General features: G+C 53.0%; 1 protein-coding gene across 3 annotated transcripts in view; it reads right to left on the reverse strand.

Annotated features, from left to right (window-relative positions):
* ARHGEF26 (Rho guanine nucleotide exchange factor 26) overlaps window positions 1-18,178 on the reverse strand; it is a 109,241-nt gene that overhangs the window by 76,512 nt on the left and 14,551 nt on the right. For all 3 annotated transcript variants that reach the window (XM_079100511.1, XM_079100510.1, XM_079100512.1), the window contains exons 4-5: window positions 11,555-11,611; window positions 8,242-8,402 (exon numbers count right to left, since the gene is read on the reverse strand). In XM_079100511.1, coding sequence (XP_078956637.1) covers window positions 8,242-8,402; window positions 11,555-11,611 — 218 coding nt within the window. The remainder of the gene's footprint in view (window positions 1-8,241; window positions 8,403-11,554; window positions 11,612-18,178) is intronic.

The raw sequence follows: 18,178 nt of genomic DNA on the forward strand, positions 1-18,178 counted from the left end.
GAGAGCTCAACGAATAGAACCGAGAATCAGCAAGTGGGATGGCACCAAGCGGAAGAGCAGACTCTGCAAGGCAAAGGGATCGAGAGCGTGAAGGGAGCGCCCACAGGGCAGGGGGAGACCCCAGCCAGCTGCGCCTGACAGGGGGGCCACATCCAGAATAAGTGAAGAACTCAAAATCTCCACCAAACACCAACCAGTAAATGGGCAAAAGAAATGAACAGACGCTCCTCGAGAGAAACACAAATGGTCAGCAAAGCAAACAAAACACGCACAACATCCCTAGCAGTCAAGGAAATGGAAGCCAAAACCACACTAAGATCGCAGCTCCCTCCAGTCAGAAAGGCAGTCGTCAAGAACAAGGTGACAGTGAAAGCCGACGAGGACGTGGGGAAGGGCACACTGGTGCACTGCGGTGGGACTGCAGACCAGTGCACCACACCGGAAGGCAGTATGGAGGCCCTCAAAGGACGAGGAATGGAACACCAAATGACCCAGCCGACCTGCTCGTTGGTGTTTATCCTAAAGATCTAAAGTCAGCACACTCCAGAGACACAGGCACATCCATGTTTATAGCCCAGGTGCCCCTCAACAGGCAGATGGGTCAAGACGATGTGCTGGACACACACAATGGAGTTCTACTCAGCCACAAAGAACAAGACCATGGCATTTGTTGGTAAATGGATGGAACTGGAGACCATCTGGCTAAGTGAAGTGGGCCAGACTTGGAAAGTTGAAGGTCGAATGTTTTCTGTCACATGCGGAAGCCAGACAAACAGGAAAAAAGGGTGGGTGGGGGGAATTCCATGAAAATACAAGAGGGGCAGAGAAAGGGGGTGAGGGGCGGCAGGAGGCAGAGGAGAGGGAGGAACGGAGGAATGAGGCCGACTAACCGCGCTGTGTACACGTGCACATGCCAGGGGACTCCCAGCCCTATGTGGATCCATGAAGCACCAACTAAAAGCAATGACCAGAAGGAAGACCAGGGAGCAGAGCGCTGAACGGGAGAGGGAGGAGGGGAGGGAGCGGGCACCCAGGGAGCGTCCTGCTCTGGGAACGCGGGAGTGTCAGAGCGGACCCTGCAATGCACTGTGAAAGCGTCTCACCCAAGAGCAGCGCCCTTCCTGAGCGGCACGCGGGCAGGCTCAGCAGGCTCCGAGCCTCCTGCACCTATTACAGAGGGCAGAACGCAAACAGCTGCAGGCCCAGCCCCAGGGAACGGGAGGCGGGCACACCTGAGCCCAGGGGCTGGAGGAAGGGCCTCTCGTCCTAGGCCCTGTCCTTCTGTCCCAACCCAAGCCTCCTCAGATGCTTCCACGACAAAACCCTGACCTGGCCTTCGCTCCACTCCACCTGCCCACTTCAAGAGGGGACGGCTCCTGTGTGCGACTGCCACCAACTGGAGAACCCTGGGACCCCAGCCTCACCTACTAAAGCCAGCAGAGCCCCAAGTCAGGAGGGGAACCAAAAAGCGCATTTTCAAACAGCCCTGGGGGTAAAAACCACCACCACGTCAACAGTGCGCCCCATCTGATCTCTCCCAACCCCCGGGGCCTGCTGGAGTTCTCTTCCCATGTTCCCCCTTCACCAGCCATCTGTGCCTCGCTCTGGTCACTGGAGCTTGGTGAGCCCCAGGGACTTCCTACCTCCCCTGCCACACCCCAACCTCCTCTGGCCTCCTGGCCAGAACAACCTCACCGTGGTCAACTGGGCAGAGGCCTGGAGCGAGCTGAGCCCCCATCCTTTCCCACCTGGTGCAGAAGAGACCCAGTCTCAGAATCTGGAGTCCTGTTCACTGGCCGGCCTCCGCCACTGCCTCCAGTCTCACCATCCTCCCCTCCATGGCAAAGCCCAGGCTGCTCTCTCCAGCGCTGCCATGCCAGCCCCTTCCAACAGCTACCTGGCTCCACTCTGTCAACGCTGAGGCTCCCCAGCAAAGGCTGGAGACCAGCTCCTCGGCCACATAAAGGCCCCATGCTCGCCAGGGGCCTTGGCCCAGGACCTCCAGGGAGACCCAACCTTGCCCATTTCAGGGGAAGGGCCCTGCTCTGGGTGCCTCTGCACACGGGCCTGGATGGTCCACCAGCCACCCTGGCCCAGATGGCCTCCAGCTGAGGGACAGAGGGCGCCACCTGACAGGCCCTGGGACCAAGGAGTCTAGTGGAGTAAGAGGCTCACTGTGCCGACCATAAGGAGAAGAGCCTGCAAGGGACACACCACTGCTCAACAACCCAGCGGGAATCTGAGAGGGCTCTGTCCCCTCCAGCCTGCCTTCAGATCACGTTGACTCACACAGGAGGGCCTGGTGGTGTTGGTCACCGGCAGCAGTGAAGAGCCTGGCCCACTACCAAGGGGCCCAGACCACACTGCTGGCCTGGCCTCCACTGTTCCGACCTCCACATCCACTCGGTGTGCTGTGAGGAGGCGAGAGCAGAACCAGGACAGCCCTGGCTGCGAGGGCCGGGCAGCACTGCCAAGCCGGCCACGCTGTCCGCCGACACCACACGCTTCTGAGAGAGCTTCCTTCACATTTCCTCGGGACTGGACAGTCTCCCCTGGTGGCTCATGAAGCAGGGGTCACCTCAGAGTCACTCCTGAGGTCCCAGGAGAAGGAGAGCAGCATGGACGGGCTCTGAACCTGCAGAGGCCGTGGGAAGGGAGCGCTTCAAGGTGGACCAGACGAGGGCTGCGCTGCCAGGACACAGGGGGGCAGGCAGGAGCCGACGGCCTGGGACCTGGGACAGTCACACGTCACGGGGGCAGCTGCCCCATTGGAACTGCGGCTCCAGAGAAAACAAAGAAAACTGTCCAGGATGAGCGTATTTTGCGCTCTCTCCTTTGACGGAGGCCGAGAAGCCTGGAGTTTTTATTAGTGGACGTTAGCCAGAGTCAAAGGGGCCACGTGACCGCTGGGGCAGGCCCGTGACCAGCTCGGATCCTCCTCCCTCCCGCCCTCCCTCTCGCATCCCTTCCTCTTCTCTAATTGTGTGCATTTCATTTTCAAAATGAAAATCAGACAGTCCACAGCTGTTTACTATAAGCTACTACATTCATGAAAGCTTTTTAATTAAAATCATGAAAGATTTGAATTTCATAAACGATTAACGTTAAGATACGATTTAATCTACGGTTGAAGCAAGGTGACTCCTTCCGGTGGACCCGCTCTGATCCCTCACTCCCTGACCCCCAGCTTCCTCCTGCTGGCCCTTGGCTCCCACGTCTTACCATTTTTCCTTTTCTACGTGAACTTGATGTGCATTGGATACGCTGAAACTACAGAAAATCACTAAGAAATTTAAAAGATTCACAATTCTATCAACCTCTCTGTTTTGATAGACTACCTTCCACATTATTAAAATCTAACGGTGATTTAAAATCCACTCTTTGGACCTGCTCTGTAATCTGAACTATGAAAATTCTATCATATTATTAACCCACTAAGTCCCACGTTTTCAATTCTGTGAACATGAAACATATTCAAATATTATTTCAAAGCTAAAACACGTGGTATATTTGTTTCTCAGTTTAAGATTTTATAGCTGTTCCACATCAGGGTCGATGGGATAAAATGGGTTAAGATTCCTCTAAATCTTTTTGTTGGTTGTACAATTGTTCATTATGTAGATGTACGTAACTCAAACCATTACTGCACACTTCCCAGTCCTAGAATTTTCTACCCTGTCCTTTTACCCACAGGGAGTGACGCGTCCACATGCTGACTGCCCACAAGCTCGCACTGACATGTGCTGCTTGACTCTTCAGTCACCGGTGGACTGAGCATAGGAGGGGTCCCATGAGAAAACAGGGGAGCTGACCCCTCACACCTTGTGGCCACATAGCTGCAGTGAAGCCTCAGTGCCCCGCACTGCTCCAGCGTGATGCTGGGGCAAACGAACCCACGGCACTGCCAGGCGGCAGGACCTACCCACAGCCACGCGGCGTGTGAGTACACAGCACCACCTCTGCTACTCCCCCCAGACTCCGAGAGCCCCGCTTACCAAGAGACGGGGCCAGCAAGCTGCACCAGCACACTCTGCTCCAAGAGCTGACACACAAAGCTTGCAAGGAATGGTAAGCATCCCTACCAAATACCTCAGATCATCACCAAAAAACGAAGGCACACGCCCTCCAAGCTAAGGACCACCGTGCACTGGAGTACCTTGGAATCTGACGGAGTCAGTTATGTTCATTTCTACTTGCTGAGTGATTCTGCCAACTTCTCGCACAAGATGCCTGTACTGGCCTCTACCTTTCTGAGCAGCAGAATTCGTTTCCCTCTCCTTGTTAAGCAAGATTCCCTGGAATTAGCTAAGCTGACTTTGCACATCCACAATGCTCAAGCAGACTCAGAAAATATTCTTGGGTTTCGGCAGGGAGAAAACTTCTTTCCCACTTTTGGGGGATGTAAGTACTTTCCTCAACTTCTAATTAATTTCAACATCATAGAGAAATAACACCACCACTAATATGTATCTCAGATGGCTCTTATTTACATGGAAAAGGTTGTAAGAGAAATACCAACAGAAGCTCAATTCTGCTAGCCCATTAGTTGGCAGAGACCAGAAGTTCTGCTGGCATTCTCTCCTGGAGGGGCTGTGGGCAAGCAGCACTTGTCCCCTCCAGAGTCCTGCAATATGGCACCACGGTGACGCGGGCAGTGGCAATGACTAACGAACCACATGTGCATTCACACCTCTACCTACCAACTCCACGTTCAGGAAACCATCCCAGAGACAAAACGGGCACCACACAGAATGACATGAGCACACAGTAGGACTGCTCGTAACAGTCGACCTAAGATATCCTAAGCCCAGACAAGGGGGAGGGAAGGCTAGAGTCCAACCCACTAATAAATGAACAGTCACATTTATATCTACTAGGAAGGAGCAGCTGTCCCCACGCTCCACCTGGGGAATCCTCACGTCTGCTGGGAAGGAGCAGCTGTACCCACACTCCACCTGGGGAACCCTCACGTCTGCTGGGAAGGAGCAGCTGTCCCCACGCTCCACCTGGAGAACCCTCACGTCTGCTGGGAAGGAGCAGCTGTCCCCACGCTCCACCTGGGGAACCCTCACGTGTGCTGGGAAGGAGCAGCTGTCCCCACACTCCACCTGGGGAACCCTCACGTCTACTAGGAAGGAGCAGCTGTCCCCACGCTCCACCTGGAGAACCCTCACGTCTGCTGGGAAGGAGCAGCTGTCCCCACACTCCACCTGGGGAACCCTCACGTGTGCTGGGAAGGAGCAGCTGTCCCCACGCTCCACCTGGGGAACCCTAACGTCTGCTGGGAAGGAGCAGCTGTCCGCACGCTCCACCTGGGGAACCCTCACGTGTGCTGGGAAGGAGCAGCGGTCCCCACGCTCCACCTGGGGAACCCTCACGTCTGCTGGGAAGGAGCAGCTGTCCCCACACTCCACCTGGGGAACCCTCACGTCTACTAGGAAGGAGCAGCTGTCCCCACACTCCACCTGGGGAACCCCCATGTCTACTAGGAAGGAGCAGCTGTCCCCACACTACACTGAGGAACCCTCACGTCTGCTGGGAAGGAGCAGCTGTCCCCACACTACACTGAGGAACCCTCACATGTGCTGGGAAGGAGCAGCTGTCCCCACACTCCACCTGGGGAACCCTCACGTCTGCTGGGAAGGAGCAGCTGTCCCCACACTCCACCTGGGGAACCCTCACGTCTGCTGGGAAGGAGCAGCTGTCCCCACGCTCCACCTGGAGAACCCTCACGTCTGCTGGGAAGGAGCAGCTGTCCCCACACTACACTGAGGAACCCTCACGTGTGCTGGGAAGGAGCAGCTGTCCCCACGCTCCACCTGGGGAACCCTCACGTCTGCTGGGAAGGAGCAGCTGTCCCCACACTCCACCTGGGGAACCCTCACGTCTGCTGGGAAGGAGCAGCTGTCCGCACACTCCACCTGGGGAACCCCCATGTCTACTAGGAAGGAGCAGCTGTCCCCACACTCCACCTGGGGAACCCCCATGTCTACTAGAAAGGAGCAGCTGTCCCCACACTCCACCTGGGGAACCCTCACGTCTGCTGGGAAGGAGCAGCTGTCCCCACACTCCACCTGGGGAACCCTCACGTCTGCTGGGAAGGAGCAGCTGTCCCCACGCTACACTGAGGAACCCTCACGTCTGCTGGGAAGGAGCAGCTATCCCCACGCTACACCTGGAGAACCCTCACGTCTGCTGGGAAGGAGCAGCTGTCCCCACGCTACACCTGGGGAACCCTCACGTCTGCTGGGAAGGAGCAGCTGTCCCCACACTCCACCCGGAGAACCCTCACGTCTGCTGGGAAGGAGCAGCTGTCCCCACACTACACTGAGGAACCCTCACGTCTGCTGGGAAGGAGCAGCTGTCCCCACGCTACACCTGGAGAACCCTCACGTCTGCTGGGAAGGAGCAGCTGTCCCCATGCTACACCTGGGGAACCCTCACGTCTGCTGGGAAGGAGCAGCTGTCCCCACACTACACTGAGGAACCCTCACGTCTGCTGGGAAGGAGCAGCTGTCCCCACGCTCCACCTGGGAAACCCTCACGTCTGCTGGGAAGGAGCAGCTGTCCCCACACTACACTGAGGAACACTCACGTCTGCTGGGAAGGAGCAGCTGTCCCCACACTACACTGAGGAACCCTCATGTCTGCTGGGAAGGAGCCGGTGTCCCCACAAGGGAAACTCTCATATATATTGTCTTTTAAAAAAAGAAAGTTTGAAAAGAGTTTGTGGAATGTGCTTTCATTGGTGAGAAAGAAGGGAAAACGTCTAAGCTCATGTTAAAACCAGACCCTGGTCCCCTCTCTCACCCACACAGGCAGGCAACACCCATGGTGGTGGCACAGGGAGGGGACCTCGGGCTTCTTTTTTCTTTCCTTCTTTTTTTTTTTTCTTTTTTTTTAGAATATGTGTAGGTATAATTGATATATTAAAAAAATGTGTACATATCTGATATATTTGTTTTGGTGAGCTGGGGTACCTGTGATTCACTCTGAATACTTCTCGTTTTGTTAATTTGGGAATTTTTCCGCTCAGCACAAACAGCGGAAAACCGCTCAGCACTGAGCACTCGGAGGCCTTAAAAATCCACTTCACAACAGACACCAGGGAGGTCGGCCAAGTCCCAGCCAGAGGAAAGAAGGTAAAACACGATCCTGCAGCTTCCGAAGCTCCCAGCAGCAAGAACACGGTCCAAGATCGCTCAGATGCAAGTGGCCAGCAACAATGCATACGTGACGTGAACGTCCCCCCTGTGGACATTAGTAGACGGAAGTCCATTGTGCTTTACAGAAATATTCCAGCTAGTAAATGAATAAGGAGCTATAAATCAGAAAACACCAACACTGAATTAGATGATAAATTAACTAACAATAGTGCGACCACTAGGGAATCGAGGATCTGACACCCTGGGAAGAGGTGCAGGACCCACGGCCTGGTCTCCTCAGCACAAAACATGGACAGGAGGAGGGTGGAAGTTAAGGAAGGAATTCTTATGTTGACACGTAATGATCTCCAAGATGCAGGTGAAAAAAGCAAGGAGCAGAACACTGTTTCCAACGTGCTATGATTTCAGCAAACACAAGGCAAAATTCATCTCACAACAGGATCCTCAGTGATTTCTAAAGAAAAGAGTGTGCTCTTCTGGTCTCTCAGGTGGCCAGGGAACAGCAGTCCAGGAAGAACATTTTGATGGGAAGACCTTTTGTATGACAGATTTTTAAAACATGTGAATCTAGTATTTATGCACCAAAAACTCCCAGAATAATAAATGATAAAAAAGAGCAATGATGGGTGTCGTCATAACACTGACTGTGCAAGAAAATGTTCTGGGGTTAAATACCGAAGTAGTTCTAAGTAAAACACTCTCTGTACACACGGAAATGTTCAAGCAAAGAGAAAGGATAAGGAAATATGGAAAACTCTCAAGACCTGTTAAATGCGAGTTTCGAGAGCCTGAAAATTAATTGGCTGGTCTCTATTTTAAAATACAAGTGGCACAGACGGCACAGAGCCACGACCTGCTGATGTGATCAGAAGGGGCAGAGGAAGGGGTGTGGGGGAGGGGATGAAGGGACCTGGGCAGCTGTGCCCTGTGACTGTCTCCCCCCAGCCACTGGAAACACAGCTTCAGACTCATTCCGGGGACACAGAAGCCTAGGGAAGGGACGCTGGGCTGACAGGGGACACACGGCGGCCACAGGAGGCCGCGCCTGGTGCAGCAGCGCCTGGGGCACACTCACTTTTTGCTGGCCTCACACACGTCCGTGATGTTGGAGAAGAGGTGGTGCCTCTCGGTCTTGGTCATCGTGTCGCTCAGTTCTTTAGAATTCTTAAACATTCGGATCAAGATCTCCAAGCTGAGTAGGTATGAGTGCTCAGAGGAGATGACCTCGAAGATGGCCTGGTGAGAGGAAAAGGGACCGTCGGACCAGGGGCTCCCGAAGGGCTCGACGCAGCTCTGCCTTCTGCCGTGAGGACGGCCCAACGTGGGGAAATGCACAAAGGGACAAGCCTGGGAAGCCGCGGGGCCCACACCCGTCTCTACGTGAGGTCCAGGCACCCAAATTCCGAGCAAGGAACAGCCACTGCACGGTGGGGACATGATCAGGAGAGACTGTGTCCCCATGTGTCCCCAGGCCATGCCTTTGCAGAGGCTGGAATGCAGGGGAGGAAGCCAGGCATCATAAAACCTCAGTGGGACGTAAATTAACCTGGGGTCATCCCCTCCAGCCCTGCCTTCGAAGCATGCTGCTTCAGGGACAGGAAGAATTTACAGCCCTCACTGGGGGATACGGAGCACCTTCCCTTGCATCCCTCTGTGCACTAGCAGGCCCCCCTCCCTCCCTCCGTCCCTCCCTCTCTCCCTCTCTCTCATCCCTCTGTGCACTCCCAGGTTCCTTCTCTCCCTCTTCCCCCCCCCCCTCGCTCTTGCTCTCCCTCTAACTTAGAGTCAATAACAACTGCAACTATCCCGCAGGACTGCAGCCCCTTGGAGAGGTTCTTATCGGCCACGGGAATTCTTGTACAACCTCACAGGACCCTGAGTGACTCTGTTCGACAAGCCACTCACCCTCTCTTCTCGTCACTGTCTCAAGAGGGCTGAAGAACCGCTGTGGAGCTCTCAGTGTCAGGCACACAGTGGTTTCCTGATAAGTGTGAGTGATGGACGTGCCGACCCCCACCTGTGCACGCTCCCCAGCGCCTGTGCAGGAATCCAGCTGCCCTGACAGAGGCGGACACAGAACCTCCAAGGTCGGTGACGCAGGGAGAAGTCCTCCTTGGAGGGCCGTGAACACCCTGCAAGCCCGAGACCCGCGTCCTTCCTGGAGAGCCCCGGCGACCAGGCCTCACCACCTGACCTCCAGCCCTCCTTCGCGCCCCTACTCCTGGGAGCACGGGGCTGGAGGTGGGTGGGAGCCGGCAGCACGGGCAGGTGGACGCCCAGCCACTGTAGGGGGCTGCATTGGGCACATCAGGCTCCTGGGGCTAATCTGGGGTTCACCTCCCTCTTGAGCATCCCCAGGCTTTAGAGCCTTAGTCTTAAGTGTGCTGGTCGAGCCCAGGTTGTGCTCTGGAGAACGGAGTGACGTCACCATCGGAGGAGTAAGAACATCGAGTCTCACTTAACCTGTCTAGCTACGTGACCACTCGATCAATACAATTACCCCTAGAAATATAAGGCAACGAAAGAAAATTCCTTCCTGACCAAACCAATGGCTGAAGAGAGTGACCTGGAACAACTTCAGACATCATCCACAGCAAAGGATTTTGTAGTCAGATCCAAAATACGAAGACTGAAGCAAAAATAATCAACTATACAAAATAGATCAGCAAAGGGGAATAAGCACTAACTTAATGAGTTTAATGGAATAATTGCCAAAATATCCTGCAACAGAGTCACCAACTACTTAAAAGCAAATCAATCTACACCTGCTAGAAATAGTCAATAACAACATATAGGAACTGAAAGGAACCATAAAGTTAGATTCGGGACTGTTGGGAGTTTTCTTATTGCTGCATGAGCGTGTGCATGTGTGTGCATGTGTGTGTGCATACTATGTGCTGTTTTCTCTTGTGGTGGTGGGGGTGGTGCTGGGGATTTAATCCAGGGTGCTCTACCACTGACCTACATCCCCAGTCCTTTTTATTTTTTAATTTTGAGACAGGGTCTCACCAAATTGCTGAGGCTGGCCTCCAACTTGCAATCCTCCTGCCTCAGGCTCCCAAATAGCTGGGATTACAGGCATGGCCACCGTACCAGCTGTCATTACTTTTTTATGTCACTAATCTGAACAAATATTTCAGATTATGATAGAAATAGACAAAATCCAAATATATAAGATTAAAAGACAAGAAATGTTATAATGGAATTAGGACCTTGTCTACAAGGTGAGAGAAACACTTTATGCCACAATGTTAACAACAGAGGGCAAAGTCTGTAATACCCACTGTCCATCATTAGGAAAACTGATAAAAATTTGAAAGGTGGTATTCACAGAATGGAATACTACACAGCAGCTGGAATGAATGGTTCAGATTAATATGCATTAACACAGAGAATTCTCAAAAAAATGTCAAGTGTAAAGGGCAAGTAACCAAAAAATATGTACAGAATTATATGATTAACATTTTACAACACAAGTGCACATGAATGTACACATAATACATGATTTTAAAACACAGATTGGTTGGAAAATTATGCACCAATTCATAATTGTTATCTCTGGGGAGAGCAGAGGAGTGGGGTTAGCAAGAGAATGCAGGACTTCTACTCTATCAAAAGTTTTATTTTCTCTTAAAAAGATATAGAAAAGTTTAAAATGTAATACACTTGTTAATTCTCAGTGGTGAGCACCCTGAAGTTTTGTACCACGTTCGCTTTCTTTAACCTTAAATAGTCAACACGTTGCACCTTTCTGTTACTGCTTGATTCCATCCCCGTGAAATAAGGAAAGGGTCTGGGTCCCATTGTTCCTGTGCACACAGCACGCCCAAGGCAGAGTGCCTAAAAGTGCCACGGTGTCACCACCGGCAGGCTCCTCCAGCTGCACTGAGCTCAACTCCGAGTGGTCACGCCGGGTTGACTGAGCTGCATATTCCGGTGCCCTTTTAGAGCTCGGAGACTGCAGGGAGTTCAGAGCCTCACGTAAGCCCTGCCTGCTGCCCCTGGGCAGGGGCGTCAACACCAGGGTCCACCTGTCTACAGATGGGTGTGTACTCCTCATTCGGCTCTCTCCAGTGTTTCCAGCAAAGGCTTTGGTCAATTCTAGACTCCTTCATTTTTCAGGATATTTCTTCGACCTAAAACTCTTAGACCAGGTGTTTTGCTGCTTGAATGCAAATGATGTTAAAATATATGAATTTTTTCTTTTCGGGGGGCTGTGTGTGGGTAGCTTTAGAACAATAGCCACATGTTGCTTTTGTTACAAACAACAACAACAACAACAAAAAAAAACAGGTTTTCAGAGGACAACACCGCACAAGTACACAGAAGCTCAGCCTCCACCCCCGTGCAAGTCCCCGGGCCCAAACACCTGTGTAGCAGAAGCGTACCTCTTGTCTCTTTCTTTCTTCCTGGCTGACTGACTGAGACAACCCATTTCTTTTTACCTAGGAGAGAAAGCAAAACAGAGTCACACTCATTACTTCGTTTATTAGGTAAGGTATAACTCGATGCCATTCGAAAGTCAATTCAGCAACCAGGCACAGTGGTGCAGGTGGGTAACCCCAGAGGCTCAGGAGGCTGAGGCAGGAGGACTGCAAGTTCAAAGCCAGCCTCAGCCACTCAGTGAGGCCCTAAGCAACTCAGTGTGACCTTGTCTCAAAATAAAAAATTAAAAAGGCCCAGGGATGGGGCTCAGTGGTTAAGCATCCCTTGTTTCAAGTACCAAAAAACAGAAACAAAATGAAAAAAACTGCGAACTATTGAGCGGGGGCTTCTCGAATCCTCAGTATTTAATCACAACAACACATTTGCATTGTTCAGCATTGAAGAGCTGGAAGGTGTCTACAACACAGTTCTTCCAGGTTGAGTATTTCTGTTCTACTCTCCCAAATCTAAATGAAGAAATCAGGTAATAAGGAACACGAGCTGCTGTCCTGGGAGCTGAGCGAGCCCAAGCCAACAAGAGCCGGGGGTCTGCACCCGAGCCTGCCGCCACGTGGGCGAGGGGCCTGCTCTCAGGATGCACCCCGTCCTGGGTGGGCTCTCATCACTAAGACCCCTTCTCACACCAGCTCCTTTCCCAATTTCCCACCCCCCTTTCATCGTCCACCCGTATCATGGAATGTTCTCGGCCTCACCCGCCATCCCAACCCTGGGTCACCCTGTCAGCAAGGACTTGTGCACACATTCGTAGGAGGAGTCTGGCCAGAAGAGCGAAGCCCCTCAGCGCTGCCTTCCCTCGCCCAGTGGAACTGCCCAGACTTCCTGCCTGACACACGGCCCTGCAGAGGGATCTGCGGGCACCACGCCCACCAGCGACTGCCATGCCACGTCAACCCCGTCCAGATGCATCTTGGATCCAAAATGCTTCGTGGAAGAGGGTAAAGCACCCGGGCTTAGACGCCTCCCGGCGCCAGCGCTCTGCTGGGGGTCACAATCACCCACCCAAAGCGAGGGGGCCCAGAGCTGAAGCGGTCAGTCTTTCAGGGAGAAGCCACCTGCAGAAGGCACAGTGCTGGAACACCCAGCGTCACTGTCTTCAAGCTAATGGGAAAAGCGATGAGCCGCCCCTCGGCCGCACAGCCCCACCTAAAATCTGCGGCCCACCCCACACGACCCTGATAGGAAAGAAGGCTCCGGGAAGCTTTTCACATCAATGAGGCTGACGGGAGCACATCTGGGGGCCTGGAATCCATCTGGAGGTTAGGACCAAGCAGTCCCCGTGGCTGGCTGCCAGGACACTGCCCGGGCCTGCCCTCCCCGTCTGCCCTCTGGGCCCAGACCTTTCACTGAGCACAGGACACAGCAAGAAGGCTCTTTCTGCCCTCCCAAGGCTCCTTCCACTACACTAAGTAGCACCTGGAGCGGGAGTTCGGAGGTGCCGGGCTGTGCGCAGGCCAGGTGCCTTTGGAGGCTGAGTGTGGAGGCGGGGACCCGGGAGGAAGAGAGTTCTGGAAGGGGCCTCGAGGACAGAAGCAGAAGGCAGAGAAGGCCAGGGGGAGGCGGCCACAGCAGAACGCATCAGGTAGAGACAGACAGGGACGGAAGGAGGGAACAGGACAGAGTGATTGCCTGAGAACCACCTTCTAGAACCTTCCAACTCGCAACAGTGACCTCGCCCGTAAAGCTGAGTCAAAATCACCTGAGGCCCCGGCTTTTCATGCATTACTTTTTAAAATGGGTGTGCTGGGCTTGCACCTGGAGAGTCTTAACAAATTCACGTGTGACGACGCTCACCGTATGAGCTTCCTTGTGGATGGCGTCTAGAAAACGGGATTCAGATTTGAGGCCAAATAAAGCCTCCTATTCCCGAGCTGAGAGCTGAACTCTTCCCCTAACCGCATGCTAAACGATGAACTGGTCTCCGGACAAGTCCAGGGCCTGCCGGCAAGCCTCCCACATGGAAAAGCCTGTCACTGTTAAAACACCCAGTTGGAGCTGGCGGAGGTGGTGGGCACCTGTAGGCCCAGCTACTCTAGAGGCTGAGGTGGGAGGATCACTCATGCCTGTGAACCTGAGGCCAGCATGGGTCAAAAACTGAGACCCATCTCAAAAAAACAACAACAAAAAAATCATATCAGTAGCTCCAGCTTCGTACAAATGAGAACAGCCTCCAGCCAAGCAACCTCACTTGATTGTTCTTAATCCTGTTGGTTTAAGTTGATTTAAGTATATCAACAAGTAGAATTGCAGAGATAGTTCACCAAGCTCTAAGAACTGGACTCAATTAGGGTTCCTTGATTTTGGCATTATAAAGTCATTCCATAAAACTGTTCAAATCTGTCCATGGCAAACTCTAGACAAAGTCGAACACATGTCAGCACCTTCAATATTTTAAGTGAATAAAAATTAAAGAACAGAATTTGCAAGACTAGAATCATGATCTGATCTGTTAAAAAATAGGAAGACATATCTGTGGATTTTTAAGGTAGTAAATGCAGAGAACTCATTAATGATGTAAAAGTTCTAAATTCTTAATTACAAATTATACATTCACTGTTGCAACGAGTATTAAAATTTTTCACCCAGGATCTTTGTAACCTATGTAGTTTGCAAATTCAAATGAGACATAAATTAACAACTTTACAGGTAAAGAACACTGTAAGCTACTTCTTCTATTGGTATGATATTATCCAGTTATTCCCAAAATATGGTTTATGAAATTTATGAAGGGGTAAACACATTACTAAAATACAGACCCAAAAGTTAATTATTGGACACTTCAGCTAAAATTCATGCTAATTTCCTTCTCGATACCTTGGTCTGAATGTGTGTATCCCTCCCGCATTCATGTTTAAATCCTAGACCCAACGTGGTGGTTCTCAGGAGATACCATCTTTAGGAGGTGATTAAATGGTCATGAGGATGGAGTCCCAGCAAGTGGAATTAGCACCTTTATGCCTTTAAAAAAAAATTGTTTTTGTACCAGAGAGATTGATCCCAGGGGCGCTCTAGCATTGAGCCATATCCCAGCCCTTTTTATTTTGAGATAGGGTCTAAGTCCTTAGGGCCTCGCTAAGTTGGGAAGCTGGCCTTGACCTTGCAATCCTCCTACCTCAGCCTCCTGAGTCACTGGGATTAGAGGTGCATGCCATCACACCAGCTGAATTACTGTCTTTATGAAAGCAGGCTCCAAAGAGACCCCTGGCCCTGCCACCATGTGAATACACAGCAGGAAAGGGCTGTGAATGAGCCAGAAAGCAGGCCCTCGCCACAAGTCGTCTGCCTGACCCCGGATTGCTCCACCTCCAGAGCTGCAGGAGGAAGAGTCTGTTGTTCAGAGTGACCCAATTCAAGGCAGCTGTGGCAGCAGGCCACACTGAGACACCTGCCAACGTGAGTTTCGCACATGACCATCCCAGGAAGGGACGGACAGCCTCAGCCAGAGACACCATCAGCGTACTCGCCAGTCGCTCTGGAGAACCAGGGCAGGAGCTCCCACAGTGCTCAGCGCTCTCTGGCCCCTGGCGAGAACAGGCAGCAAAGCCCAGCTCAGCCCCGCGCGGAGCACCAACAGCCTTCTGCACCCGGCCTGCCTGTGCAGGGCCAGCCGATCTCCCTGGGAAGTGGGAAGAAGGGCACGTCCTGGCTGATCTGGGGGGAGGGCAGTGCCACGTTCTGGGGCCCTCTGTGACTTGCCGCTGCTTCCCAGGAAGATGGGTGTGGGTCTTCCCACCAGCGGGGTAAAAGGGCATTTGTGGGAGGACCCCCAGACCGAACCACCAGAGACTGAGAAAATACAGCCAGTTATCGAGGACGCCAGCCGCGCATAAGGCAGGAGCCTCGGGCCCCACACGCCCTGCGGTACCCCATGCCCTTTCCAGCCACGCCCTCTAACGTGCCGGCTTACTCACTTGCTGAACTTGAACTGGCTGAGGCTCCGTGATGAGGTCTCCTCACGCCAGAGCTCAGGGTAAAAGGGCTGCAAAGTCAGATCACGCCCCAGGACCCACCCCCTCGAGGGTCCCTCCACCGACGTGACACACCCTGAGTTACAAGAGACCCAGAGGTATTCTTTTTTTTTTTTTTTTTTTAACTGCGATTAACATGGCGACAGCGACCACTTGAGAGTCTGCTTAAAGTTCTGAAAAGGACGATCTGTCAGGGTCCAGAGTGAGTGTCCTCTGTACCCAGACCCGACAGCCTCTCTCCAGCCCACTTCATCCACAGGGAAAGATCCTCAGCCACCATGTGACCCGAGCTGTCCTCCCAGAGAACATCGCTGGGGCAGAGAGCTGTATACACAAGGTCGGGCAGGGTCAGGATGTGAGAGCATCATTCTTCTGAGGAGTAGTGGGTAAATGCAGAGAAAAAGTATGTGAAGTTACATGTATATGTATGTACACACACACAATGAACAAAGGAACGGTAGGCGACACGGGCACGTTTAACAGACTCTCACACTTAATTTAAAAACTGTCCAGTGACGTGCCTGGTTCGTTTGTTCAAGACTCTGACATCTCTGATCGTCTGCTGTTAAGCTTCATTCTATAACCCTCGCCATGGTTCTTGGATTTTGAGGGACAGTGAGCACCCGGCTGCGGTGGTAGCGTCAGGCTCACCAGATCACAGTGAGCCAGGCAGGGCAGGCCGCGCTGCAGGATCGTGCTCCCTGGAGGCCACGGAGATGAGAGCCGAGAGCACACACCACAAACAGAAAGGGGACTTGAACACATGCCCCACTGTGCGCCTGACAGGCGACAAGCCTGCACGCCGCCATCTGCTGCCAGTCAGCCAGCAGCTCCACCTGCAGCCAAAGCCTCAGCCGGCCTTCCTGCTGGCCTGATTCACCTCCCACACTCCACTCTACCATCGGCTTCCCGTGCACAGGCATGTTCCTCCCCAGCCTCTGAGCCTCGGAACCCTGCGGGGAGAGTGTCACTGTCCCCAGTTACAAGTAAAGAGCAGAGACACGGAGACGTTGGCCACCCAGGCCCAGCCTGCCTGGCCTGCCCGGCCTGCACTCCTCAGGACCACCGCAGCCGACCTCTGCGACATCGGTGCAAACTCCTGAGAACCACGCGCCCACTTATTTGACGAAATGGTACACGGGTTTTAAAAAGGTGTGGAAGAAAGTTCAGAAACATGGGTCATCACGACACCGCGACAAGAAGAACAGACGAGGCTGCAGGCTTGATGACAGAGGGCAGGGGAGACACTGCCGAGGAATACACAGGTGACGGAATCGCCCTGGATTCCTGGACTTTTGCTTTAAAGAAATCTCTATTATTAAAAAAAAAAAAAAAAAAAGACAATCTCTATTTTATTTTAAAAAAAGATCCAAAACGTCATATACCGAGCTGTCAACAGTGACTGGATGAAAGGAGGGATTTCAACCCATTTTCATTTCCTTCTGGTACTTTCTGATTTTCCTATAATAAATGGGTCTTAACTTTGAAATAAAAGGGTCATTTTCAATGACAAAAACTAAAGAATGTCGGCATCAACATCCTCTCTTAAAAACAAAATAGACACGGAGGCACCGTGGAGCCTGCGGACAGTTAGGAGGCCACCAAGCGCCTGCGTTTCCTGGTTGTGGCCCAAAGGGAAGCTGGAGAATGGAGAGGTGACCCCCACAGATCGCGAAGGCAGGTGACGAGAGAGGAGGACTCTGCAGATCCAGACCAAGCGAAGGCTCAGCAAGCCGTGCTGAAGATGAGCGATGCAGCCACAGAGCCCAGCGGACGTGGCCCAGGAGTCGCGGGGGCACATCCCGCAGCCTGAGTCTGAGGGCTTGGCTGGGGCGGGCTGAGGTCCTGCTCCTGCGCAGAGCACCGGGGTAAAGGTGGCCCGCCAGGGTGCCCCGGCCCCGGGTCTGGCTTTGTCTGCTACTTCACAGAGTGGCAGGTGCACAGAAGGGACAAACTCCAAAACAGCAGCCACTCAGAGCAACCCTGACCCCAAAGTCACCTTCTTAGGTTCATGAGCAAAACCCGTTTCAGAAAAGCAGGCGAGAAAGAGCCAGCGCCCGACGTTACTCACGAGCATGCAAGGGCCTCGCGGACAGGGACAGCCTTCCTGTCACAGGCTGGACAGCGGCTCAGAACCATCCTGTCTGCTCCCCGGGACTTGCGGCGCCTGGGTTCCCTGCTCCTCTTCCGTCTGGCCCACCTCGTCTGTCACATCCCTCCCCTGTCCCCGAGGAGCTGTGCCCCTCACTCCGTCACTTTGTCCCTTTGTCCCAGCCTTCCCCAGCCCTCCCTGGGGCTGCGCTTCTGCTGTCTCCTGAACCACGTCCTACGCTCCTCGAGTTCAGGCTGGTCTCAGGCTTGTCCACCTGCCCATTCACCCCAAGGCACAGGACACAAACGAAGTCTGAAGTCAGATCTAGCATCCTCCACACTACAAGTTATAACCACTTAGTCACGGGCAAGAAGTCGTCCTCGGATCCTGATCATCACCTCTTAAAAAGTAGCAAAAGAGAAAGCCGAGACCGAACACAAAACACCACGACGCTTTTGCAAGTACTGAGGTAACTTCTGCTGGCCGACCTTTAGTTTAAGACACACACA

This window comes from Sciurus vulgaris (genome assembly GCF_902686455.1).
Source record: "Sciurus vulgaris genome assembly, chromosome: 10".
NCBI lineage: Eukaryota > Metazoa > Chordata > Mammalia > Rodentia > Sciuridae > Sciurus > Sciurus vulgaris.